The sequence below is a fragment of the Delphinapterus leucas genome, chromosome 15 (assembly GCF_059928025.1).
Source record: "Delphinapterus leucas isolate spDelLeu-1000000601 "Yukka" chromosome 15, BTC_Dleu_Yukka2, whole genome shotgun sequence".
Classification (NCBI taxonomy): Eukaryota; Metazoa; Chordata; class Mammalia; order Artiodactyla; family Monodontidae; genus Delphinapterus; species Delphinapterus leucas.
The window spans coordinates 14,281,298-14,308,500 of NC_143143.1; the positions used below are offsets into that span (position 1 = coordinate 14,281,298).

Sequence of the window (27,203 nt, forward strand, 5' to 3'; positions counted from 1 at the left end):
TAGATGAAATGGACCAATTCCTTGAAAAGTACAAACTACCACATCTCACCCAAGATGAAAGATAATCTAAATAGCCTTGTAACTATTATAGAAATGTAATTAATAATTTAAAAACTCCCCCCAAAATATGCTCTAAGCCCCGACAGTTTCACTGGAGAATTCTACTAAACATATAAAGAAGAATTAACACCAATTCCACACAATCCCTTCCTAGAAAACAGGAGGAAACCTTTCCCAACCTGCTTTAAGAGGCCAGTTATTACCCTAATACTAAAATCATAGACAGTATAAAAAAAGAAAACTACAGACCTATATTCCTCATGAACATAGAGGCAAAAATCTTTTTAAAAATATTAGCAAAAAGAATTCAGCAATATATAAAAAAGAAATACACACTATGACTGAGGGGTTTATTCCAGGGATGCAAGCATGGTCCAAAATTCAAAAATCCATGTAATCCATCATATTAATGGGTAAAAGAAGAAAAATCACATGTTCATAGCAACAGAGAAAAAGGATATGACTTAATAATTTTATTGTGAATAAACACCCATTCACAATAAAACCCCGCAAAACACTAGAAATAGAGGGAAACTTCCTCAATTTGGAAAAGAGCAAGTATAAGAAACCTACAGCTAACACAAAATTAAACAGTGAAAGGCTAAATGCTCTCCCCCTGAGATAGGAAAAAGACAAGAATGTCTGAAATCACTGTTCTTATTCAATAAAGTACTCAAAGTCTTAGTAAATGTAATTAAGTAAAGGAAATTAAAGGGATGCCAACTGGAAAAGAAGAAACAAAACTGTCCCTTTTTGTAGAAGATATAATGGTCTATGTAGAACACCCCAAGAAATCTACTAAAAAAATCCTGCTGGAAATAATAAGTGACTCAGCAAGGTTGCAGGATATAAGATCAACATACAAAAATTAATTCTATTTCTACAGAATTCAGTGAACTTGTGACAACTGAAATTAAAAATGCAATACCATTTATAATTGCTAAAACAGAAAAATACTTAGGTATAAACCTAACAAAGTATAGGACCTGTATACTAAAAACTATAAAATGCTCATTAACGAAATCAAAGATCTAAATAGATCATGTTCATGATATGCAAATTAAGACCCACTGAGATCTTGACAAACCTGTTAGAACAGCTAACCTAAAAAATGACAATACCAGGGCTTCCCTGGTGGCGCAGTGGTTGAGAGTCTGCCTGCCGATGCAGGGGACACGGGTTCGTGCCCCAGTCCAGGAAGATCCCACATGCCGCGAAGCGGCTGGGCCTGTGAGCCATGGCCGCTGAGCCTGCACGTCCGGAGCCTGTGCTCCGCAACGGGAGAGGCCACAACAGTGAGAGGCCCGCGTACCGCAAAAAAAAAAAAAAAAAAATGACAATACCAAATGCTGGTTAGGATGCAGAGAAACTGGATTTTTCATCCATGGCTGTGCTTGACATTCTTCATGGCTGAGGTGCTGTGGCCCTCACTGCACAGCCTGGTGTCAGAACTCAGCAGATGTCTAATAAACACTTACAGAACTAAACTGGCCTGAATGAGATACGGTGCCATTTATTTCCCCTATGTCCATGTTTACACTGGGAAGAGAGAAGAAATCTTCGAGACTGAAGTCAAGTATTGGTCTAACATAAAATTTCCCAGTTTTAAACTCTTCTTTGAATGGCATCAGTGGTATCAAAAGATGCCCTGTGGTATAAGAAAGACCAATGGACTAGAGGGCAGAAGGTTGTGGGTCTAGATTTGGCTTAGCTACTTTATGAGACTTTAAGGAAGTCTCTTCACCATCTGATCAGTTTCCATAGGAAAAAAGTGAGGTAAAATGTGTCTCCAAATCTCAAAAGTGATATTCTGATCCTAAACCTCATATTATTTCTATAAATAATTTTCTACATACATTGTACATAACACAATAAGATAAGGTACATAAGGAGACAAGGCAACATAACTGAGAACCAACAAAAACAACAGATAACAGAAACAAATCCACAGAGATTTTAGATATTGGAGTTATCAGATACAAACAATGAAATAGCTGAAATTTCCAGTATTCAAGAAGATAAAAGCCAAGCTTGAAAATTTCAGCAGGGAACTGGAAAGGATACAGTGTGATATATCATATTTGAAACAAACAAAACAAACAAATTATTTAACTGAGAAACACACTATCCAAAATTTTAAAATTGGTGTGGCATTTAATAGCATATGAGACACAGCTGAAGCAAAAATTAGTGACTTGGAATACAAATCAAAAGAAACTGTCCAAGTGAAATAAAAAATACAATAACACATGTTTAACTGGAGTTCCAGAAGAAAAATACTGGGGAAGAAGAAATATTTAATGAAATAAAAGCTAAGAAGTCTTCAACCAATGATGGAAAGTATCAACCCCCAAATTTACGAAGCCCAAGAAGTCCCAAAAAGGAAAATAAAAAGAAGTTCACATCTAGACACATTAGAGCATAAAACCAAAGGGAGAGAAAAAGAAACCAGAGGGAAGAAAACAACAAATCACCTTAAAAGCAGCAACAAACTAACAGCTGACTTTTCATCAGTGGAATTTAAAAGACAGGGGAATATCTTTATGGTGTTGAAAGGAAACAAATGCCAACCTAGAATTTGATACCCAGCTAAAATATACATTTTTGGACAAAAACTGAGAGTATGCCATCAGCAAACCTCCACTAAAGGAAATTTTAAAAGGTGCTTTTTGGGCAAAAAGAAAACAGTCCCAGATGGAGGCTCAAAAATGCAAAAAGGAACAGAGAACAAAATCATGTTTAAAATGCAGGTAAATCTAAATAAATACTGACTACATAAAGCAATTAACAATACTGTCCTTACATTTATAATTAACATACATAACAATGACAGCATGAGTTGGGAAGGGAAAAATGGAGGTTGTGTTCTGAAATCCTTGCTTTGCACAGTTACAGAGTAAAAGTATTTTAACACTAGACTGATTAGTCAAGTTTGCATGTAGTAATTTCTAGTGCACCCACTAAAAGAATAGAAAAAGTATATAATTCCCAGCCTAACTGGAGGAAAAATAAGACCTACTGTGGCTGAGAAAATGAAAGAAGTGCAGAAAGAGAAGGAAGAGAGGTTCCAGAAGAAGCTGGAGAGGCGGACGGAGACTGATCACATAGGACCCTAGGGGCCACGTTAAGGATTTTGATTTTCATGCTAAAAGCAATGGGAGGTCAATCAAAGGCACCTAAGCAGCAGACATCTACATTCTATAAAGACATCTTTGGCTATGGTGTGAAGACCTTATGGAAGAAGAGAGAACTTTACTACCATTGTCAGGACTATTTCCAGAGCACTGCCCCTCCAATCAAATAATTTGTTTTGAAGGTACTATCTTACCTAAAAAAGTAACAATGAATAAAAAGATAGAAAATAAAATTCAGTTTTGGCTTTAATTTTTAAGATTTACTTTGTAAGTTAATTGTCTTTGCAGCTACTTTATTAACATTTCAAATACTAGGTAGCCTTTATTTCTTTGTTCCTTAATGCTCCCAGTACATATTCTTCTGTCTAAATATTTAAGTCTGACAGATCATTAGGTCAGATATATACAATCTAATTGGCACCAAGGCATGAGGGCCTTTTAACCTCCTGTTTGAGACTAGACCACGTGAAATTTTAATTGAGTGATTCTAATATTATTAAATATCATTAACCTGCAAAGCTGTTCAGGAAGCCACTTAGGTTGTGGAGGGAGGAAAAAGTGAGATTCGTGTTCAATTAAGCCTGACTTTACTTGCCTACAGAGCATTTTTATAAGAAAAGGTAGCCCATTCTTTATTACCTTTTTGGTATTAATTTATCTTTACTGTGATATAATTCACAAACCATAAAATTCAACCTTTTAAAGTATACAGTTCAGTGGGTTTTAGTACAAAGTTGTGCAACCAACACCACTAAATAATTCCAGAACATTTTCATCACTCCAAAAAGAAATCCCATACCTATTAGCAGTCACTTCCCAGTCTGCTCTTCCCCCAATTTCCAACAACCACTAAACCACATTCTATCTCTAAGGATTTACCTATTCTGGACATTTCATATAAATGGAATCATACATTATGTAGTCTTTTGTGTCGTTTTTCATCTAGAATAATGATTTCAAGGTTCAACCATGTCCCCTTTTTTAAAAAGCACTTTTAAATGGAAAGTTTGAACAGGAAACTAGGCAGAGGAGTAAAACAAACCTCTGTGTACCCATCATCTAGCCTCAACAACCCTCAACCCATCTACACACCCACATACTTCTTACTTCGTATCATTTTGAATCAAATCCCAGACACTATATTATTTCTGTATAAATATTTCAGTAAGGACATATCATTATGATCGCTACTCGAACACTGGCCTTCTGATTGGGTTTTTTTTTTTAATGCCCTACCTCTACTAAAAACTGAATTTCTCCTTTGCTAGGCATTATTTACTTAAAAAATACATTAGGTTCAGGCACTCATTCTGTCTAATAAAAACACTAAAAGGGAAAAAGGAAAACCAAAATCCCAGAAATATTTCTGCAGAGGCCAAGATTCAAAGTGATCTAAAATTTGATAAACACCTCAATATTTCTTCTGACAGTCAGAAACACTCATATGGGGGTTGTTTACTATTTTCACTTTCCCTTGTCATTCTGGGAAAGGACTAGAGGTTATTACAAGGTTATTACAAGGGTGTTTTGTTTTGTTTCTCAGTACACACCAATTACAAGCCAGAAAGCACTTCAGGTGCCTTGGTGAGGGCTGAAAACAAAGAAATCTCACACAGAAAAGACAGTTTATGAGTCCAACAGACTGAATTCGGGGCTTTCTTAATGTTTGTTTTAGGAAAGGTAGCAAACAAGTAGATATTCATTATAATAAGGTGAGGGGAAAATAAAGAGAAAAGAGAGCAGGAAGGACAAGGGTGATGGAAGAATGCATACTTGACTGGTTCTTACCTTCTTGTGAGCTATCAGGAGGCAGTTGGAATGTTCGTGTTCACAAGCAATTTCATAGTCGGGGATCAGATCCACCAACTCACAGACAAAGCGCACCACTTCTTCGTGCCAGGGCACGTTGGCCATGGTAAGACTGCTTGCCGAACTCTCTCCACAGTAGGTAACACCCTGTGGAAACATTACAACAGTTAGAGACAGTTACAGACCTATTTAAATGTCACAGAGGAAGAGCTTCAGAGCCAGAAAGGCTTCTACAGGTCAACCAATCCAATCCAAGCCAAGCCAATCCATATCTTCAAGTGAAGAAAGCAGTACAAAGATGATAAAATTTGCTTGGAAGCTCATACAAGTAACGAGTGACAAAGACAGCACTGGAGCTCCCAGGCCAGTGCTCTTTACACTCTGACAATCCTGATGCTTCTTGGGTACTTGTGCTTTGTGCTACATCACCATCTACACTGTCTAGTCACAATAATGTATCTGAACTAATAATATATCTTTCCATTCAGATTCATTTGTGCACCGTAACAGATCAATTCTCATGGGATTATAATCCCCTAGTACAATAATGGAGGTATAGTTGACACCCATAAAAATTCAGTGAATAATTTACTGACTGGGAAAATAAGATGAGCTCCTATTTTCTAGTATAATTTAGATTTGAGGTTGATAAACATTCTGTAAAGGGCCAGATAGGGATCCCTTTCAAATTATTCTTTTGGAATCATTCTAAGGAGATCACTTTGTAATGCATTTTTTATGTGGATATGTATAAACACAGAATCATGCCAAAATGAAAATACATGTATAGAAATACATATACATATATATAAATACACACAGATATGTATATATATATATATATATATACCTTTACACACACCTACATGTATATACATGTATCTACCCCCTAAAGAAATTCCCATTCAGTACAAATGCAGTAAGATAAATTGGTTTTTAACTCTTTTTAATTCTACCTGACAGCCCAGGTACGTAAGACACAAAAGTTTTATAACTAAGTTTTCCATTTGGTAAGTTACATAGTGATAAGTGATTTATGACTAATTTTCAATACTGACTATCGTAACTTTGTAGGCTCTGTAAATACCCAAGAAATCAAACTTTCTTGAAAAAAGACTCGAATAGTCTAGATGTGCTACTAAGTAGGGAATAACTAAAATAGAATGAGGCTCTCTCTCACTCGCGCTCTCTCTCTCTCCCTCTCTCACACACACAGACTGGAGGGGATAGAATGAAATTAAATGAAAAGCCTACAATGAGCACTGCAGAGTGACCCTGACCCTACAGATGGCAGAGCTGGGAGGGGGCCAAAAACTCAGATGAGTTCTGCAAAACCCTCTACTCCAGATGGCTGTTCAAAGACTACTTACTGGTGTACTACACTGAGATGACCTTTGCTGAACATAAACTAGAGGAGACCCAGCTTAATTACAATAATCAAGAGAAGCTTCTCTATTAATTAGCTCACTGATTTACAGAATTCATTAAACTGAATTTGGGTTTTAGCTGAATAAAAAAAAGCAAATAATACAACAGTTTAAAAAATCTTTAAGAAAGCGTGGCTGAAAACTTGTACTAAACTTGCCCAAATACATGAAAATGATTTATTCATAGTCAAATTAGTCATAAAAATGAACTTTACTTCACTTTAAATACTGTTTATGAGGGATGAAATATATGAACAACCATGTAGATACTGCTTAATTCAAAGGAATTTATTTTTTTAATAATACTTTTCTTAGTTATTTATTTATTTATGGCTGTGTTGGGTCTTCGTTGCTGCGCGCGGGCTTTCTCTAGTTGCAGCGAGCGGGGGCTACTCTTTGTTGCGTTGCGCGGGCTTCTCATCGCAGTGGCTTCTCTTGTTGCACAGCACGGGCTCTAGCCACGTGAGCTTCAGTGGTTGTGGCACGTGGGCTCAGCAGCTGTGGCTCATGGGCTCTAGAGCACAGGCTCAGTAGTTGTGGCGCATGGGCTTAGTTGCTCCGTGGCATGTTGGATCTTCCCGGAATAGGGTTCGAACCTGTGTCCCCTGCATTGGCAGGCAGATTCTTAACCACTGTGCCATCAGGGAAGTCCCAAGAATTTATTTTTAATATTGAAAATGTTAGTTCACTGAAGCAGAGGTTTTAGGTAAGATCTTTTTTTTTTTTTTTAAATTTATTTTGGCTGTGCTGGGTCTTAGTTGCGGCATGCGGGCTTCTTGGTTGCGGTATGTGGGATCTAGTTCCCCGACCAGAGATGGAACCCAGGTCCCCTGCATTGGGAGCGTGGAGTCTTACCCACTGGATCACCAGGGAAGTCCCTAAGTAAGATCTTATATTCATGACAATGGCTTTGGAAAATAATATCGATTATTCAGCAATAATAAAGCATGAAATGCTGAGGAGAGATCTGGTTTGGAAAGGAAATGAGAGGATGATTGCCATAGGTCATCACTATGCCTTCACATTATACTTCTCTATACGTTCGCATGATGCTTTATCGTTAACAAAGCATTTTCAAGTAAAACTTCTCATTTTAGCCGGACAAAATCCTCGGAGGTGGGGAGTGTGGGTAACTTCCTGAGCCGACGGCGGAGGCTGAGCCTGCGCGTGACAGAACTGCCATGGGTAGAAACCGGCCTCCCTGAACGGCCTCCCTGAGCCCTCCCTCAGCTGGGCTCCTCAACACCTCCCTCCGGTCCTCCCCCTTCTACATGGGCTGCTTCATTTCATCGCACACTGCGGTCTACCGACGACCCGCCCAGACTGGGTTCCTGATCGCACTTGCCCCTGAATAGTCTAAAGACGTTTTGCTTTCCCTCATATGGCAGCTGCCCGCCACCTTCTCATCCCAGCACCACCTTCCACTCCCACCCTGTTTATCACTAGCACCAAGTTCTTGCCTCACAACTTTGGAAAAATAGTGTCCTCAAGAAAACAGATGGGTATAATGTGGCAACTGAAAGCGCTCATTCCAGAATTCCAGAGGCTGAGAGGTGACAAGCAGACCCAAAGAAAGTTCCTGAAGAGCAGGACCACTTATGCGTCTTCCTGTTTGCAGTGAAAAGCACAACCCACACCATCACACTGGTGACTTCTGGATGGACCACTCTGCTCCAGGACATGGGGGCCATTGGGTCTTTTTCATGGGCTGCTTACAAAGTCTACCTGGGGATTCAAAGTCTGTGGGAAGAGCTCTTGATATTCTAATTAAACTGACTGGTTGTCAAAAGACTCCCGGTATGATTGTTTTTGTCCCTGATAGTTTGAAGAGAAATGTCTTCATAACTTTTTGCAGCAATACATGTCACTCCTTTATCTTAAAAACGCTTCAATAGCTGTCCCCCCCACCAAAAGACCAGCCCACGTTTCTCAGCCTAGCACCTGAGGCCTTCTTACTGGACTGCCCCACTCCGCATCCAGTCTTTCCCTGGCTAAATTTTCCACCATCTCTTTGATCTTCGGCCAGGAACTCCAATCCCATCTAATCCCAATCTCATCATACCCTGTGCATCTCTCTTCTCAGATAACTGGCTTAACTTTGATGTGTCTAAATCCTGAGCTCTTAGAGGGTGGAGGCCACACCCTATTATTCTCTGTACCCCCAACTAATCTGTTCTAAAGAGCAAGTCACATATTCCTCTATGAAATTAAACTCCAGAACTCTTTTCTGATCTAATACAAAATTTAATTCATATTTTTCAAGATTTTTCTACACTTTAACGATTATGAACCAACTGATAATCACTGGTTAGGTATTGCTACATACATGAACAACTGGTAATACTCCCTACGTTTGTGTGCAGAAAGAGATTGAGACTATGCTAAGACATTTGTTTTGCAAGATGCATCCTGCAAGGATTGAGTTCTGTAGACAGTCATGGTGCTAATGCAAAGAGAGTTTTAAATCATTTGACAACAAATAATTACTAAGCACTTACTCTTCTCAAGGTGCAGTGCTAGGCAGAGAATACAAAGACGGTATTTCATTTACGGATGGATTGTGTTATGAAAGCTTTCCAATAAGGCAGATGTTTGCAACACGAAACACATTTTCACAAACAAGTAAGCAAATAACGATGGTTAAGCTTCCCAGGCTAGCAAATATAGGTCTACTTAAGCCTAATGAAGCTAAAATACATGTTAATTTACAGGGAATGGAACAGAGAAATATTTTACAAGACTAGCAGTGAAAGAAAAATCAATATAATAGAGAAACAGCTTCTATTGATTCATTTTTAAATAATGTGCTTGATGGAAAGTGATCTAAACATTTACTGAACCCAGGCATATGTTACCCCCTTGAATTCTCAAAACAAGTCCATTAAATTGATATTAGTATTCTAATTTTAATACTGAGGAAATTTAGGCTCAAGGAGGATAAGTAACCTGTCCCAGGCTAAATGAATACATTTTAGGAATGTATCAAAGCTTACACAACTTCCCCACCTGAGACTATGAGAGACCCGCCCTGAACCCTCCACATACACACACACACATCCAGGAAATCCAGGAAAAGGATATGAATGGATTCGAGAGCCTCAGGTATTTCACTAGCCCAGGGTCACTTTGTATTATCAATTTCACATCTTCAGGGCATTTATGTGACCTTGAGGTACTATTAAATTTTAACACCAACCCCATTTCAGGGTTAGGCCCTGGGAGACTTTTTCTTTTTACCAAAAGCATAGGTAAGGGATAAGCCTCCAAGTACCACTCTGTGTCAGTGGGTGAATTTTTTCCTAATTCGTCCTTTCACTAAAGGTGAAAGGGCCTAGTCTTCTGCCACATCCTGTCTCTACTGGAGCTGCAGAGTACCACCAGGCAATCTCCCTTTTTACAGCCCCTAAGGAATTCCCTTACAGACCTGACAGACTGACTATTCTCTCAAAAGTATGTTTACCATAACATTTACTTCTAAGTGTTTGCTTTTGGAGGAATCTGAGGTTATCTTAGGCTGCCATATTGCTAGCTCTTACCAAATGTTTTTTGGTGAGGCTTTATTACTATTATTTTTAAGACGCTTCCATTTTAGAAAATTTTACTTTGATTAATAAGACAACAACAACAGAAAGCTGCCTTTTCAGACATTAAATAGTTTAACCTACTGAACAGGAAAGCATGCCTTCTCCATTTACTGATTTCATTTCAATCATTTGAATTATAAAAGTAATGCATGCTCACTGCAACAATTCACACAACACAGAAATATGAAAAGTAAAGCAAGTCTTTCCTTCCCCTTCTCCCAAATCGTACTGTTAATGATTTGATATGTATCCTTCCATACTTTTCTTATATAAATGTATCTAAACATATACTGTTAAAAATTTGATCAAGTAATAATTATTCTATAACTCATTTTGTTTCTTAATAGTATACTATTTTCTGTAAACTTCCCTTTTCCTACTTCAGTTTAAGAGAAAGATACTTCATTAACTTGCTGGACAAATGAGAGATGAATTTAATAAACCATGTGATCCTCAAAGGCCCAGGTACTTGATATTACAGGTCTCCTACCAGAGACAATTGATCATCCCATGCTTTCCCCTGATACACACAAACTGTTGTCTATTACCTTATATTTTATAATTTAAATAAGACATTTAAAATTGTGATTAGATTACACACTTCTCCAAGATTTTTCAATTAAAAAAATCTCTCAAAGTAGTTCATTTTACTTCTGTAGATTTTGCCTTGTTCAATAAGACATCCATCTCCCAAACAGCATATCCAAATTTAGAAAACAAATTTGTACCTATGATGCTTTGACGAGGCCTGGCACATAAAGACAGCTCAGAAATATTTGTTAAATGCAGGGATAAAATAGTAAAATGGAAATCTTGTTTGAAAGAAACTATGTCATTATAACATCTCAGCTATAAGTAGAAGGCTTCATCTGTTTCCTAGTTATGTTAATAGTTTGTCCGACTACAAAATGCCCATCAGAGAATTACACTGTTTACAAAGTAGCCATCTTTCTTTAAAATATGGTTGATTCATTTCAGATTACAAAATACCTTCTTCACTATAGGAAACATGACTGCAAAGAAAGAAGGAGAAAAAAAGGTGACAGTGCGATCCAGCCAAGTTAATAATAGAGGTTTTACTGCAGCATAATTTGAAGCAGCATTCTTTAATAGCTAAACCATAAATTAAAACACCACTAATCTCTGATGTTGGCAAGGTTTCCTTAAGCCAATGCATATATTTAAAGTGTAGCTTGTCTCTTTGCATCATTAGAGTTCTCGCCAAGAGTAGCCTTTTGAAATTAAGAGCAATTTTAAAAGAAAAGTGTCTTGACCTCACTAGAGGCTGCTACACACTCAGCAATATTTCATCTGCTCCTCTCACCTCCCCATCCCTCCAGAGGAACGTAATGCAGAACGCTGAACTTACTAAAAAACGGCTGTAAAGCTGAAATATGCTCTGATGTGACAGAGTGCATCCAGCTTCATAAACATAAACTGAAGAGTGGAGCTTTGAGAGATTGGGTTAATTTTCTGGTCACTTTCTCTCATTCTGTGTATTCTTAGTTGTCCAAGAAAGCTGTCTGCCTCTGAAAACTCTATAGCTGATGACTTCCAAATCATTACTGCCAGGCCTGTCTTATCCCCAGAACGCCAGGCTTATAGAACCTGTGGCTTCTTTGAACCTACACTTTGAACCTACACTTGGATTATTTAAAAGCTATCTCAAAGTATTAAGGTCAACGTAGAACTCATGCAATTACTCCCTAAATTTGCCTCCCTTCTCCACTGGTCTTTTCCATCTCAGCAAACTGTTCCACCTCCACACGACTGCTTAAGTCAAAAACCCAGGTGCTATTCTTGATTCTTTTTGTTCTTTCATACCCTACATGTCATCTAACAACAAGTTCTGTTGGATCTACTCCCAAAATATATCACAAATGCACCCAGTCCTCTCCAATGACCTTCCCCACGCCATCACATCTCTTGCTTGGCAAAAGTTTTGTTACCGGTCTACCTACTTCTACTACTGCCCTCTATAATCCACTCATGGCAATGGCAGGGTGATCTTTCAAAATCATAAATCAGATCGTATCACTCTCCAGTTTAAAACCCTTTCCTAGCACACCTAGTATTAAAAAAAAGCTTATCGTTAAACTTAGTATAAAATCTGATTCTCTTACCCATGCATGAAAGGCCTAACAAAATCTGGCCCCAGCCCACCACTCTGATTCATCTTGTACCACAGCCAACTCCAACTACCCCACGGACATCATGTAGGACCTCTGTGGACCAGCTGTGCCATCTGCCCAGAATGCTCTGACCCCAAGCCTCTGCATGTGGTGCTGCTTCTTACTATTCAGTTATCAGTTTTTAAAAGAGTCATCTCCTCAGAAAAGCCTTCCTGCTTTTGAAATCTAAAGCAGCCAACCACAATATCTAGTAAAACAGCATATGCGTTTACCCTCTGACACATCAATCCACTTACAGGTATCTAACCCAAAGAAACACTGGCAAAAACATGACAGTGACAACCAGACATTAAATGGCTCCTGCTGGAAGCATACACTACGACCAATGAAATAATCTTGAAATGCAAACATCCACACACACACACACACACACACACACACACACACACACAAACCTGATCAATCTTCTTTTGATCTAACTAACAATCCACGGGAAATCTAAGGGGCAGAGCAACATGCAATCACCAAAATCTAAAATATAAATATGGGGAACTAACCAGGATAAATGATCCATTTTTTCCAACAAAATAAATTACAAGGGGGAGAAAAACACATGGAAGAGGAACTAATAGATTAAAAGAAATTTAAGAGAGAAATAATCCAATTCTGACCCTTATTTGGATCCAGATTAAAAAATACTTTAGACAATTGGTTTAAGAAGATGTGGTATATATACACAATGGAATATTACTCAGCCATAAAAAATAATGAAATATTACCATTTGCAGTAACATGGATGGACCTAGAGATTACCATACCAAGTGAATTAAGTCAGAAAGAGAAAGGGAAATATTATATGATATCATTTATGTGAGGAATCTAAAAATGAGTACAAATGAATCTACATACAAAATAGAAACAGACTCACAGACATAGAAAACAAACTTACAGTTACCAAAGGGGAAAGAGAGGAGGGGAAGAATAAATCAGGAGCGTTGGATTAACAGATAAACACTACTGTACATAAAATAAACAAGAAGGATTTACTATATAGCACAGGGAACTATATTCAACATCTTATAATAACCTATAATGGAAAATAACCTGAAAAACTATATATATATATATATATATATATGTGTGTGTGTGTGTGTGTGTGTGTAAATAAATAAATAAATATATATAAAAAACTGAATTACTTCGCTGTATACCTGAAACTAACACAGTATTGTATATTAACTCTACTTCAATTTAAAAAAATACTGTTAAAATAACTGGTCAAGTTGAAACCTTATATGTTCCAATATATGAGATTATTGTTAGAACTGTTTAGTAAGAACAGTATTCTGAATAAGTGTTTAAAGTGAGTGCATATCTTTTAGAAATACATACTAAAACAGTTATGGATGAATGGTATAACGTGGGGATTTGCTTCACAGGTAAGGGCAGGAAAATGGGTAGGAGTACAGCTGAAACACAAGCTAGTAATTTTTGAAGCTGGTAATGGATGGATGGGGTTCATTACATCAGTCTCTCTACTTCTGTATATATTTGAAGTTTTCCATAGTAAAAGTGTAGTTAAAAGCCAACCAATTACTCACTATAACAGTATTTTATTTCTCAGCATATTAAAGTTACTATGTAGTGAGCACTACATTCATTTTCTGTTGACGGTCTACCTCTCACTAAAATATAAGCTTTTTATATGTGAGAGCAAATGCTTAGTCTTTACTGCTCTTATCTCCAATACCTAGAACAGTGCCAGGAATCTTGATTAATATTTCTGACTGAATAATATAAAACATCCGGGACCTCCTGCAGAATTTTAGAAGATTGTAATTCCACCGTGGCCAACAAAGCATAATGGGAACGTGCCCAACACTAGCCGGCAGGGGCTTACCTTCACCTCGATGAAGTCAGGGTTCCCCAGGGACACCAGCTTGGCATAGGCCTGGAGTTCATCCACGTTCCATGCTTTCACCAGAGTCAGCCTATAGACAGTACGTTGTTGCTAAAACAGAGGAAAACACAACTTTGTTTTTATCACCTAGGAAGATTTTCAAATTTCTTAAACCCATAGGTGAAACCTGGCATGAACTTCTATTTATTGAAGTTGCATTTTGTAGAAAGATGAAAAAAACGTAAACAATGTCATAAGACTCCCAGAAGCCTTATAAAGGCACAGATATTGGTATATTTTTCTTCTCTCACTTACAGTATCGAACACTAGATAAGACACCCAAAAGGTTCTTAACAAATACCCTGAATTCCATTTAGTTAGAAATAGTAAATTGACCAAACAGTTTTAGATTGGTGAAAATTAATTCACATAACCTTCAGGCTTTCAGGTATCAATTGCTCAAAGTTATTTACAGTAAGAATTTCTAATCACTCTTGTCCTCTTTCCTGCTTCCTCATTATTTAATGATCTCTACTTGGCAGAAAAGGCACATTGATGAGCTGTCAATGTTGCCATTTGTTTACCATGTAACCAAAAGAGGTATTGATCTTCTGAAAAGCCATTAGACAACAGTCATGCAAGCCTTTAAAAGCTTTATACCTTTGACTTTGTAGCTCCCTTCCAGGACCCTAGACAAATTACTAAAAGTTCAAAGACTTATTCAAACATCTCAAAACAACATGATTAATGATAGTTTAAAATCTACAACAAGAGTGGGGGCAGAGCCTGTGACTTGCCTTTAACCAATAGAATATGGCAAAGATGATGTGACACGTGTAGTTATGTACACATGATTACATCCATCTGTAGCAAGTTCCTGGGTAGTATCCATGCTGCTAAACCTCAAACCATGCTTTAAGTAGCAAGGCTCAAAATACTCAAGAGAAAAACAAAGTGAAGTAAGACGTGAACAAAATGCACTACATGCACCCCAGTGTTGACAGCAGCATTATTTACAATCGCCAAGATATGAAAGCAAGCTAAAGTCCACCAACAGATGAACGGATAAAAATGTGGTGTATATATATATATATATATATACACACACACACAATGGAATACTACTCAGCCATAAAAAAGAATGAAATTTTGCCATTTGCAACAACATGGTTGGACTTGGAGGGCATTATGCTAAGTGAAATAAGTCAGACAGAGAAAGACAAATACTTTATGATATCACTTATATGTGGAATATAAAAATTACAACAAACTAGTGAATATAACAAAAAAGAGACTCAGATATAAAGAACAAATGAGTAGTTACCAATGGGGAGAGGGGAGGGGGGAGACGCAAGATAGGGGTAGGGGATTAAGAAGTATAAACTGTTATATATAAAATAAGCTACAAGGATATATTGTACAACACAGGGAATATAGCCAATATTTTATAATAACTATAAATGGAGTATAACCTTTAAAATTTGTGAATCACTATACTGTACACCTGAAACATATAATATTGTACATCAACTATACTTCAATTTAAAAAAATGTCGGGCTTCCCTGGTGGCGCAGTGGTTGAGAGTCCGCCTGCCGATGCATGGGACGAGGGTTCGTGCCCCGGTCTGGGAAGATCCCACATGCCGTGGAGCGGCTGGGCCCGTGAGCCATGGCCGCTGAGCCTGCGCGTCCAGAGCCTGTGCTCCACAACAGGAGAGGCCACAACAGTGAGAGGCCCGCGTACCGCAAAAAAAAAAAGAAAAAAAGAAAAGAATGCCAATCTCTCTACTTTTGCTCATGTCTGAAGATAACCTAGGGATGAACAGTATTAGGCAGCCATATCAGAAAATGTACTCAAAACTTATTTTTAAAATGCAGTGTATAATGCACAAAAAGACAGAAATCTTCCAGATTCCCTTCACATAGCTAGAATTCACCCAATGCCAAAACCTAACAAAAATGGTAGAGAAGTGCAGGCCAATCTCACTTGTACTTATACATGCAAAAATCTTACAGAAATTTTAGCAAATGAAATTCAGCATTATGTTAAAAATTCTAGAAATGCAAAGATGATTCAATATTAGACTATATATTAATACAATTCATCACATCAATAGCTCAACACAGAAAAGTTATACAATCATCTTATAGACACACAAAGACATTTCATATCATTTAAAGCCCATCCCTGATTTTAAAACAGAATGAACAACTGAAAAACCATTTGGTAAACTCAAAAATTAAAAAACACATCCTTAACATAAAGAAAACACTCTCCAGTCAATAGTCCATGTCATTCTTAGAGATGTAAAAAATAGAGGCATTTCTATTTAATCAGAATAACAGCAGAACGTCCACTCTATTATTTTTATAAACACTTCCCTGAAAGTTAAAATCGAAGCAATAAGGCAAGAACAAGAATAAGTGGATAGGGCTTCCCTGGTGGCGCAGTGGTTGGGAGTCCGCCTGCCAATGCAGGGGACACGGGTTCATGCCCCAGTCCGGGAGGATCCCACATGCCGCGGAGCAGCTGGGCCCGTGAGCCATGGCCGCTGGGCCTGCGCGTCCGGAGCCTGTGCTCTGCAGTGGGAGAGGCCACAGCAGTGAGAGGCCCGCGTAACGCAAAAAAAAAAAAAAAAAAAAAAAAAAAAAGAATAAGTGGATAGTATACAAAAAACAATTACTTGCAAATGATATAGCTGGCTTCTTGGAAACCTAAGAAAATCAGATTAAGTAAAATTGGTCAGTTACCAAATAACAATAGAAAAATGAGCAGCTTTCCTAGCATAGAGCAGTGGGGTAAATGTGGACTCTGAGGCCAGACTGAATCCCAGACCACATACTACCCATCTTTAACTCTGTCTCAGTTTCTATCTGTGCAAAATGGGAGTTTACACAGGATTAAAAGTGTCCATCTACATAACGCTTAGAACCATGTTGGCAGCAGTAAGTCATACTAAGTATTAGCTATTATATGCCATATGTATGGTACATATATACTATATGTACAACTACAAAATGCAAGGCAAAGAAAATTCTACTTCAACTCTAAAATACATCTATACAATACCTGATGATTATTTATGAAATAACATGGAGAGTGAAAAAAGTAAATATTTCTGAGACCATAAAAAACTAGCCTACATGGACAGCCATGATAGATTTCTAAATATAATGTAATTCCAATGGGAGTTTAAAATTCCTTTCAACAAATAAACTGGCAATGATACCAACAATAACAAAAGCAAGAGTTAGCAATGAGTCAGCCCTTACTATGTGCCAGCTGTTGTTGTGTTTAACATCTTAGCAAAGATTCCAATATTTGTCTCATCTTTGCAACAAATCTTACAAAACAGGTTTATTAGCTTCACATTACAGATATGAAATTGAGGCCTAGTGCTGCTAAGTGAATTTCCCAAAGTTACACAGTTGGAAAGCAGCAAAGCTGGGATATGAACCCAAGCAGAATGAATCCAAGGCAGACTCTCTCTCTCGTTGCTTAACCTTTTCAAATTGTGAAAGAAATCATACAAAGAGAAACATACATAAAACACGAATGGACAGCCCAAGGGATTAACACAAAGAAAATATTCATCACCCAGTCACCATCCATTGCCTTTACCCCAAAGCTATCTAATATCCTGACTTCAACATTAAAGTTTAGGTTTTTGCCTGTGTTTGAAATTTATATACATAGAACCATAGACTTTTTTGCATCTTGCTTCTGTCATACAACACTGTGTTTATAAAGTTCATCCGTGTTGCTGCATGTTGAGATTTGTTCATTTTCTTTGTTATCTAATATTCCATTATATAAATATACAATAATTTATTCAACCGTTCCCCCATTGATAGACATCTAGATTATTTCCAGTTTTTAGTTATTATAAAATGCCGTTCTCTCTCGTAACACTAGAGTTTAGTTCTTCCTGCTTTAGGGAATTTTATGAAATGCTATTATGACATGTATTCTTCTATGTCTGGCTTCTTTCACTGAAATTCTTTCACTGAGTTTGATGGTGACTTTAGCTTCAGATATATTTCTGCTGCTGTTTAGTACTCCAGTATATGAAAATACTTACATTAGTGAAAGTTGTTGGTTTGTTGGTTTTTTTCCCCAGTTTGGGTCTCTTACAAAATAGCATTGCTATGACTGTTACTGTACCTGACTCCCGATGGATGTTTCTTGAATGTTCCTAAGAGTGGAAATGCTGGATCACAGGATGTGCAGATACTGCTAAATTGGTTTCCAAAGTCATTTCACCATACTTCCACCTGCAGTGGATCAGAGTTCCAGCTGCTTCTCTTCTTCACCAACACTTGTTGTTAGTCTTTTAAACTTTAGCCATTCCTGCACTGTCCTATTTTGTATTTGCCCGTTTACTGATGAAGTTGAGTATGTTTTTGGCCATTCTGATCTCTTCTTTTGTGAAGTACTTGTTCAAATGTTTTGAATATTTCTTTATTGGGATAGCTGTCTTTTTACTACTGGGTTTTTCAAATTCTTTAGATATTCTGGCTGTAAGAATGCTGTTATAATTGTATTAGAAATATTTTCATCCACTTGATGGCTTTCCTTTCTGATTTCTTCATATCTTTTGATCAACAGATATAACTAATTTTAGTACATTTACCTTTTATCTATAGCCTACTAATGTTCAGATTGTTAAGGACAAAGAAAAGCACTATGGGGTTACTAAAAAAGAAATGTCATTAGATTTTATTTCAAATTATCAAATTCACATTCTGGGTTTCACTGTGTCTGCAGGGAGCCTGCTGGATGGGATGGTTTTGGAGACTTTAAAGTCTGTTTAAAATTAGTTAAAGCAGTTCCTAAAGTCTATAGAAGAAAGTTGTGTTATACTCCAGTTAGATCAAATTAAAACAAAAACTGAGTACAGATGTTGCCTTGAGAGGTGAGAGCTGGAATTTCCTTTGCAAAGGACATACTTAACACTTTATTTTATCCTTCTTTTAGATTAAAAAAAAAGAAAGAAAAAATTGGAGTACAAACTGGATTGTATTATAGTAATTTAATTTGAATAAAACCTATTTTTTTCCCCAGTTTGGGGATTTAGTAATTTTAATTTGCATAGGTTCTGGTCAGTTATTACTGCAGGATTTTCTGAATGTGGCATATTATCTAGTAGGGACAGGGTTAGTGTAATACTACAGAATACAAAAATGAAGATGAAAGTATCCAATTCAGGCAAAAAGTTTAGCTACTTTCTGTTCAGGCTACAATGTGATTTGTAAAATGTCACAACGAGATTTGTAAAAAAGTGTCAAGTAGCTGGCATGTTATAATTTCATGTATTTTCTGTTTAATTTGAGAGTCTAGGACTTTTTTCCCCCAGTGGTAGTAACAAACACAAAAAAATGGGAGGGAGGGGTGGATCTGAAAGTAACATCACAATCAATGTGCAGCTAGGCTGTGCAGCAAGAAACCTAGACGTTAACCTCTAGAATTCAGACCAGATCTCTGTGACAGAATTTAAATTTGGGTTTTAACTTATGTTTGTTTCTTAGAGGGAAGCAATACACGGACTGAAAAATATTGGGTTGGCCAAAAAGTTCTTTCGGGGTGGTACGGAAGAACCTGAACGAACTTTTTGGCCAATCCAATACATGGAGTGAAAATTGAGGTCAAAATTCCAAAGGTAAATGTTAAATGCTTATCAAAGGGAAGTGAGGGAAAAAAGGATTAAATACAAAGTAGAAAAAGTCTGAGTAGTTAGGAAGGAGGAGATAAAAGAGGAAAAAAGTATAAGATGAGGAAAAGAGTACATAGTAGCAATTAAGCTACTGGGCTCTGGAGTCAGCTGTGTGAGCTCAGGCATGCTCTCTGTGCCTCTGTAAAATAGGAAGAGTAACAGTATCTATATCTCATAGTATTGCTGTAAAATTAAAAGAATTAAAACAAATAAAGAACTTAGAACACAGCCTGGAAGATAGAAAACTATGAATAAATTTCAGCTACCATCATCACCACCACCAGCAGCAGTTACACAGATTCATTCATTTGTTCACACAGATATCAGTTCAACCAACAGTCACCAGGTCCCACTGTACACCAGGTATAATACTAGATGCTAGAGATACAGCAGTGAACAAGCAACCAATGTACCGACTGTTGTATAATCTACATTTTATTCTAGTAAACGAACAAAACCAAAGTCAGAAAAGAAATTAGCAACAATGGTTAATACCAAAAGAGGAGAGGAACCAGGAAACCAGCAAGGTAAGACTCCACGACTCCTGCCTGGCTCCTCAAAGGGAAGGAAATCCAAAAGGGAGGGGATATATGTATACATATGGCTGATTCACTTTGCTGTACAGCAGAAACTAACACAACACTGTAAAGCAACTATATCCCAATTAAAAAACAAAAAAAACAAATTGAATGCTGACCGAGTCACATCATGCTTGTCAAAAAATTAATTCTAAACTCTTTAAAACAAACAGAAAAACCTTAAAATTGAAACAATCCCTCACTGACGACCATTGTTTCTAAAAGCAAAGGAATATGTATTGCCTCTACTAGAAATTGGGCAATGAATCTTTCAAAGTCCTTAGAAAACATACTTATTCTTAAAATGGCTTTAATTAACTAAATTTTTTACTGTTCGTGGGAGACAAAACAAAATGTGTCAATCTGATATGTCAAATAAGCAAAGAATTAGAAAATAAATTCAAAGATATAATTCATGATGCAGCCAAATGAAGTATTCTTTATAATCAAAGAAGCCAAGCAGGAAAATTATTATAGAATTACTTCCAAAATAAATTAACTAAGTAACCAACCAAATTAAACTGTAATGAATAACTGAAAATGTAGATCAAAGAAAGAGGGCAAAGACAATGTTATAAGACTCAGTGAAGAAAATCCAACCCAACAGGAAAAGAAATCATAGAAGGAAACACATCAAGCCATTAATAGTGCTTACTTCTGAGGATGAGAAGAGAAGGGTTGTAGGTTTATTATTTACATTTCTCTTTAAAGACCTGTAGAACACCATGAAACGTTCAACATGTTCATTACGAAAATCTCAGGAAAGGAGAGAGAAAATGGCAAAAAATAATATTTGAAAACAAAATGGCCAAAACTTCCAAAATTTGATGAAAAACATGAGTTTACACATTGAAGAAGCACAACGAACTTCAAGTAGGATAAACTCAAAGAGATGCACACTGAGATATATTATAATCAAGCTGTCAAAAGACAGAATCTTGAAAGCAGCAAAAGAGAAGTGACTTGTCATGTACAGGGATCCTTGATAAGATCAGAGCCTATTTCTCACCATCAACCATAATAGTCAGGAGACAGTGGGATGACATATTTAAATTGCTGAAAGAAAAAAACTATCAACGAAGAATTCTACATCTGGTAAAACTATACTTCAAAAATAAAGGAGAGGGACTTCCCTGGTGGCACAGTGGTTAAGAATCCACCTGCCAATGCAGGGGACACGGGTTCGAGCCCTGGTTGGGGAAGATCCCACATGCTGCGGAGCAGCTAAGCCAGTGCGCCACAACTACTGAGCCTGCGCTCTAGAGTCCGCAAGCCACAACTACTGAGCCCACATGCTACAACTACTGAAGCCCGCGCTCCACAACAAGAGAAGCCACCGCAATGCGAAGCCTGCGCACTGCAACGAAGAGTAGCCCCCGCTCGCTGCAACTAGAGAAAGCCCACACGCAGCAACAAAGACCCAATGCAGCAATAAATAAATAAAGTCATTTCCAGATAAACAAAAGCTCAGGGAGTTCATCACTAGCAGAACTGCCACAGAAGAAATGCTAAAGGGAATGCTTCAGGATGACATGAAAGGACACCAGACAGCAACCTGAAACCATGAGTAAAGAACTGTGATAAAGGTAACTAAATATGTAAATGTGAAAGCCAGTATTGTTCTATTTTTGGTTTCTAATTCCTTTTTTTGTTCCTATGTGATTTAAAACACATATACCTAAAACAATAATTATAAATCTATGTTAATGGGCATGCAATGTATAAAACGTAATCTGTGAAATTAACAACATAAGGAGGAAGACAGAAAATGAGGGGCTTAAAAAAAATAACTTATAAGCTTTTGCACAGCAAAAGAAACCAGAACCAAACCAAAATGAAAATCAAAACTACAAAGAGGTATCACCTCATGCTGGTCAGAATGGCCATCATCAGAAAGTCTACAAATATTAAATGCTAGAGAGGGTGTGGAGAAAAAGGAACCCTTCCACACTGTTGATGGGAATGTAAAGTGGTGCAGCCACTGTAGAGAACAGTATGGAGTGGAGTTTCCTTTAAAAACTAAAAATAGAGTTACCATATGATCCAGCAATCCCACTCCTGGGCATACATCTGGGAAAGATGAAAACTCTAATTCGAAAAGATACATGCACACCAATGTTCACAGTAGCAGTATTCACAATAGCCAAGACATGGTAGCAACCTAAATGTCCATCGATAGATGAATGGATAAAGAAGATGTGGTATCCATCTTATTGAATGGATGGAATCCATAAAATGGAATATTACTCAGCCATAAAAAAGAATGAAATACTGCCATTTGCAGCAACATGGATGGACCTAGAGATTATCATACTAAGTAAGTCAGACAAAGAAAGGCAAATATATGATATCAATTACATGTGGAATCAGAAAATGTAATACCAATCAATTTATTTACAAAATAGAAGCAGACTCACAGACACAGAAAACAAACTTATGGTTACTAAAGGGGAAAGGGGAGGGGAAGGGATAAATTAGGAGTATGGGATTAAAAGATATAGACTACTACATATAAAATAGATAAGCAACAAGGATATATTGTATAGCACAATTATAGCCATTATCTTGTAATAACTTATAACGGAGTATAATCTGCAAAAATACTGAATGACTCTGCTGTAAAACTAAAAAATATCGTAGGGGCTTCCCTGGTGGCGCAGTGGTTGAGAGTCTGCCTGCCGATGCAGGGGACATGGGTTCGTGCCCCGGTCTGGGAAGATCCCACATGCCGCGGAGCAGCTAGGCCCGTGAGCCATGGCCGCTGAGCCTGCACGTCCGGAGCCTGTGCTCCGCAACGGGAGAGGCCACAACAGTGAGAGGCCTGCATACCGCAAAAAAAAAAAAAAATATATATATATATAGTAAATCAACTATACTTCAATATAAAAATCCTATTAGAAAATTTTAAAATATACGCAAAGTGCTGGGAGGAGGCATTCCATTTTTAATATGTCCTTATGTGTTAAATACACAAGTATTTGTGGATAAAATGATACTATTTATCTGATTTGAAATATTCCAATGCTTCCCCACCCCCCAAAAATTGGGAAGACAGATGAAACATGAAATGTAGAATGCTGATAACTGTCAAAGCTAAGATCATGCTTACACAGGAATTCCCTCCATTATTCTCTCTTCTGTTGAATGTTTTAAAAATCCATAATAAAAAAGTTTAAAAATATGCAGTTATGAGTTAGAATTCTGTCACTTCTAATTAGGCAGCTTTCAGTGTTACATATTCTGGATGAGGTTATTAAATCCGAGGACTACAGCTCTTAATTTCAACAATTTATCTTGAAAGTTGCAATTCAAGACGAACTCGAGTTGAGGCTGTGTCAAAACAAGAAAAAATGGTCTCCTAAAATATGGTTCTGAGTTACTAGTAATCAAAGAAATGCAAATTGAAGCAGTAATGAGGTACCATTTTGGCTTATCAGATTGGCAAAGATATTTTTAAATAGCAATATTCAATACTGCCTAGAGAACAGCAAGACAGACACTCATTCACTGATGATAAAAGCATAATTCAGTACAAACATTTTGGGAATTACATGGCAACATGATTAAAGAATCTGAAAAGTATCCAAATATGTTGATCCAATAATTGCATTTCTAAAGATTTTAAGCCTTTGGAAATGATAGAATTTGTGGACAAATACTGATGATTAAGAATGTTCATTCCAGCTTTATTTATAATAATGAGATATTATAAATATGTCAATCCCAAGAAATAGCTAGATGATTTATGATACAGCTATTTAACTAACACTAAAGATGATTATTTCAGAACAGCGGTTATGAATTCCAACATGGCGGAGAAACACATTCTTAACAATAAGAGAGCTCAATGCAGATGTGATTCTCAGAAAGGGGAAGGGGGTGGGAGACCTGTTTTTTTCTATACCCTTGCTCCCACTGAGAATAATTGTTTTAGAAGAATGTTTAATAATGAGGGGTAATTTTTATGTAATAGCATTGAATTTTTAAAAAGCTAAAAACAAAACTGTACACATACCATAGTATTAATGACATAAATACATATACACAAAGGAAACACAAAAGGCTGGGAATGAAATACAAGAAAAGTTGTGGGGTCAGAAAACCTGTACTCATGTGCGCGCACGCACACACACACACACACACACACATTTTTTAATAGTACTGACTCTTGAGATGAGAATGGATCAGTTTAACAGTTTCTTGATACGCCTGATCTCAACTATGCTTAAACAGATGCCTTAAACAAAATTCTCCTGCTCAAAGACCAGAAATCTGGTAAAGGAAGTAGAAAAACATTTGTCTTAGGTTCAGCAGAACCTCAGAAGGCCATGCAAATCAACTTGAATATGAGACAGAGTGTGGCCAGAGTTTGAAGAGTCATGGACCTCTATGTTACCCACAATAGCAAAAAGAAAAGAAGGGCTTGACATCCTCCTGGTAACATGGTTAATACCCAAGAAGATGTTGCTTGTGTGAAGGAGTAGGAGGAGGGTGAGATCACGCATATTTGTAAATACAACTATAAATGCTATGCAAACCGTTGCCTTCCAAGGCAAATTTAAGTTTTCTTTTTTTTGTGTGCAGTACGCGGGCCTCTCACTGTTGTGGCCTCTCCCGTTGAGCACAGGCTCCAGACGCACAGGCTCAGAGGCCATGGCTCACGGGCCTACCCGCTCCGCGGCATGTGGGATCTTCCCGGATCGGGGCACGAACCCGTGTCCCCTGCATCGGCAGGCAGACTCTCAACCACTGCGCCACCAGGGAAGCCCTAAGTTTTCCTTTTTGAAACTCTCTGGAATTTTTTTTTTCCAAATATTTTCGATCCGTGGTTGGTTGAATCTGTGGATGCGGAACTGGTGGATATGGAGGGCCTACTGTATAATCGACGTACGGTCAAAGGGCTATTATAAGTTCATCTATTGAAAAACCACAAGAAGAGGAAGCCAAGAAGTGCAAAATGCGAACACAATAGAGGCTAAGAGCACTGGCAGCTGTAAGACAAGCTGTAAGTAAACACTCAATAGCAGGAAAAAAAAAAATCCCCACTACAGGATAAAAAAAAAAAAAAAAGCCAGCAGTATTTACACGTCAGAAAAGCAAAGGAGTAATATGGAGCGGTGTTTCTCCATCCTTTGGAGGTTGGGAGAGAATAGAAGAGGTAAGGTTCTACTGGCATTCTGAACAGGGCAGCTTTCACAGTGTAAAAATGACCATTACCCTGAGAGCCATGAACACAGAAATTTTAAATATGGAAATGCAAGGAAAAGGAAAGAAATGAGAACAAAGAAAGAAAAGACGATTAATAAGGGAGACAATGTAAAGAGCTAAAGATGAAACCAAAATAAATAAAAGATCATAAATAAATGGTAAGATTTCTAGAGGAAGAAAGGCTTGACTACAAAATCATAGGACCGGTTTCTCTACTTTGCATGTAGGAGATCTAAACTGAGAAGTCTAAGGCCACCAACACAAGATAAATGAGAGGGGTAGCCTATCTACATAAGAATAAGTAGAAGTCAGAGGAATGATGTCATACAAATCAATAAGCAGAAGGTTATGTTACAGCCTCTACCCCAGGGTGCAAACACGGACAGCAGTCACCTAAGCAGCACAGCGACTTGGAAGTCCAAGGATATTGACAAAAAAGTAAAATCTCTGGCAAAGTTCCCTCAGGAAACAACCTCTCCATCATCCTGCAGCAGACAAAAACAGACAGAAACACTGGGACACAAAGTGTGCAGAAAACGTTATGAGAAGGGCATCTTGATATACCCAGAACACATCTTACAAAACCACTGAGACAAAGTAAATTTGAAAGGGATAACGGGGCAGCCAGAAACCACACAACTCTAACATCAATAAATCTGATAGATCTATTTCTCCAGAAATATTACTTGTAACAATTCACAAGTTCAAGTCCCAAATATTAAAGAGTAAAGGCTCCCTTCCTGGGTGATCAACTGTCCAAATGCATATGCCTTGTAGTCAAGGGACATTCAGGCTGTCAGTAAGCCACTGTTAACAACCTCCTTGTGCCTAAGCTTGGCTCTGCAAAAAAAAAAAAAAAAAAACAACACACACAAAAAAAACAAAAAGCAAAACCAGACTCATTAGAAGGTGACTCAGTTCCTGAAGTAAGCCTATAAAGTTTCCTCCCTGGAAAGCCTGTTAGTGACAAGATGTGCCTGAGTGTACAGCACTTTACCTCATGTCTGACTCATAAGAAAGTGAATCTGGAATGACAGCAAGAAGAGCCTGGAAGAAGAAGAAGGATGTTCGGTACTTGCTATACAGACACAAAAATGCCAAAAATTAAGCCTTTAATTCCAAATCCTTATCTGATTTGCATAATTTACCAAACCATACATTAATGAATGTACAGTCAAAGGGGTACCTTAAGCTCATCTCTTGAGCCATCCCTACTGCAGTGATACATAGATGAAATGAAAAATGAAAATCAAATAAACCTGGCTAAAAATATACAATGAAACAGCCTCAGGACCAGGAATTGGACCTAGCCGCCTGTTAGAGTGCACATGTGAGCAAAAACAACCACCTACTCAAGAAGAGCCTGCAAACAATTCCAAGAGATGTGTGGAAATGTAACATTTCACAAAGACAGCCAACAGAATCTACAATTAGAAGATAAATTTCAGTCAAAAAAAATTAAAGTGACAGAACAAGCAACTTTCAACCAAAGACATGGCTTCATAAAGATGGCAATTTTCCCAAATTAAACTGTAAATTCAATGCCATTCCAATCAATATCCCAAAGTTATGTCTGTGTGGGAGAGAAAACTGACAAAATGATCCCAAAATAAATATGAAAATGTATTAAGGGGCTAAGAATAAGCAAGACAATTTT

General features: G+C 37.4%; 1 protein-coding gene across 5 annotated transcripts in view; it reads right to left on the minus strand.

Annotated features, from left to right (window-relative positions):
- Positions 1-27,203, minus strand: part of LOC111182070 (S-adenosyl-L-methionine-dependent tRNA 4-demethylwyosine synthase TYW1) — a 276,237-nt gene that overhangs the window by 77,013 nt on the left and 172,021 nt on the right. For all 5 annotated transcript variants that reach the window (XR_016387776.1, XM_022588137.2, XM_089895820.1 and 2 more), the window contains 2 exons: positions 14,047-14,157; positions 4,983-5,150 (listed from right to left, as the gene is read on the minus strand). Coding sequence is in view for 4 of the 5 variants with exons in the window: in XM_022588137.2 (XP_022443845.2) it covers positions 4,983-5,150; positions 14,047-14,157 (279 nt within the window). In the remaining variant the exon portion in view is untranslated. The remainder of the gene's footprint in view (positions 1-4,982; positions 5,151-14,046; positions 14,158-27,203) is intronic.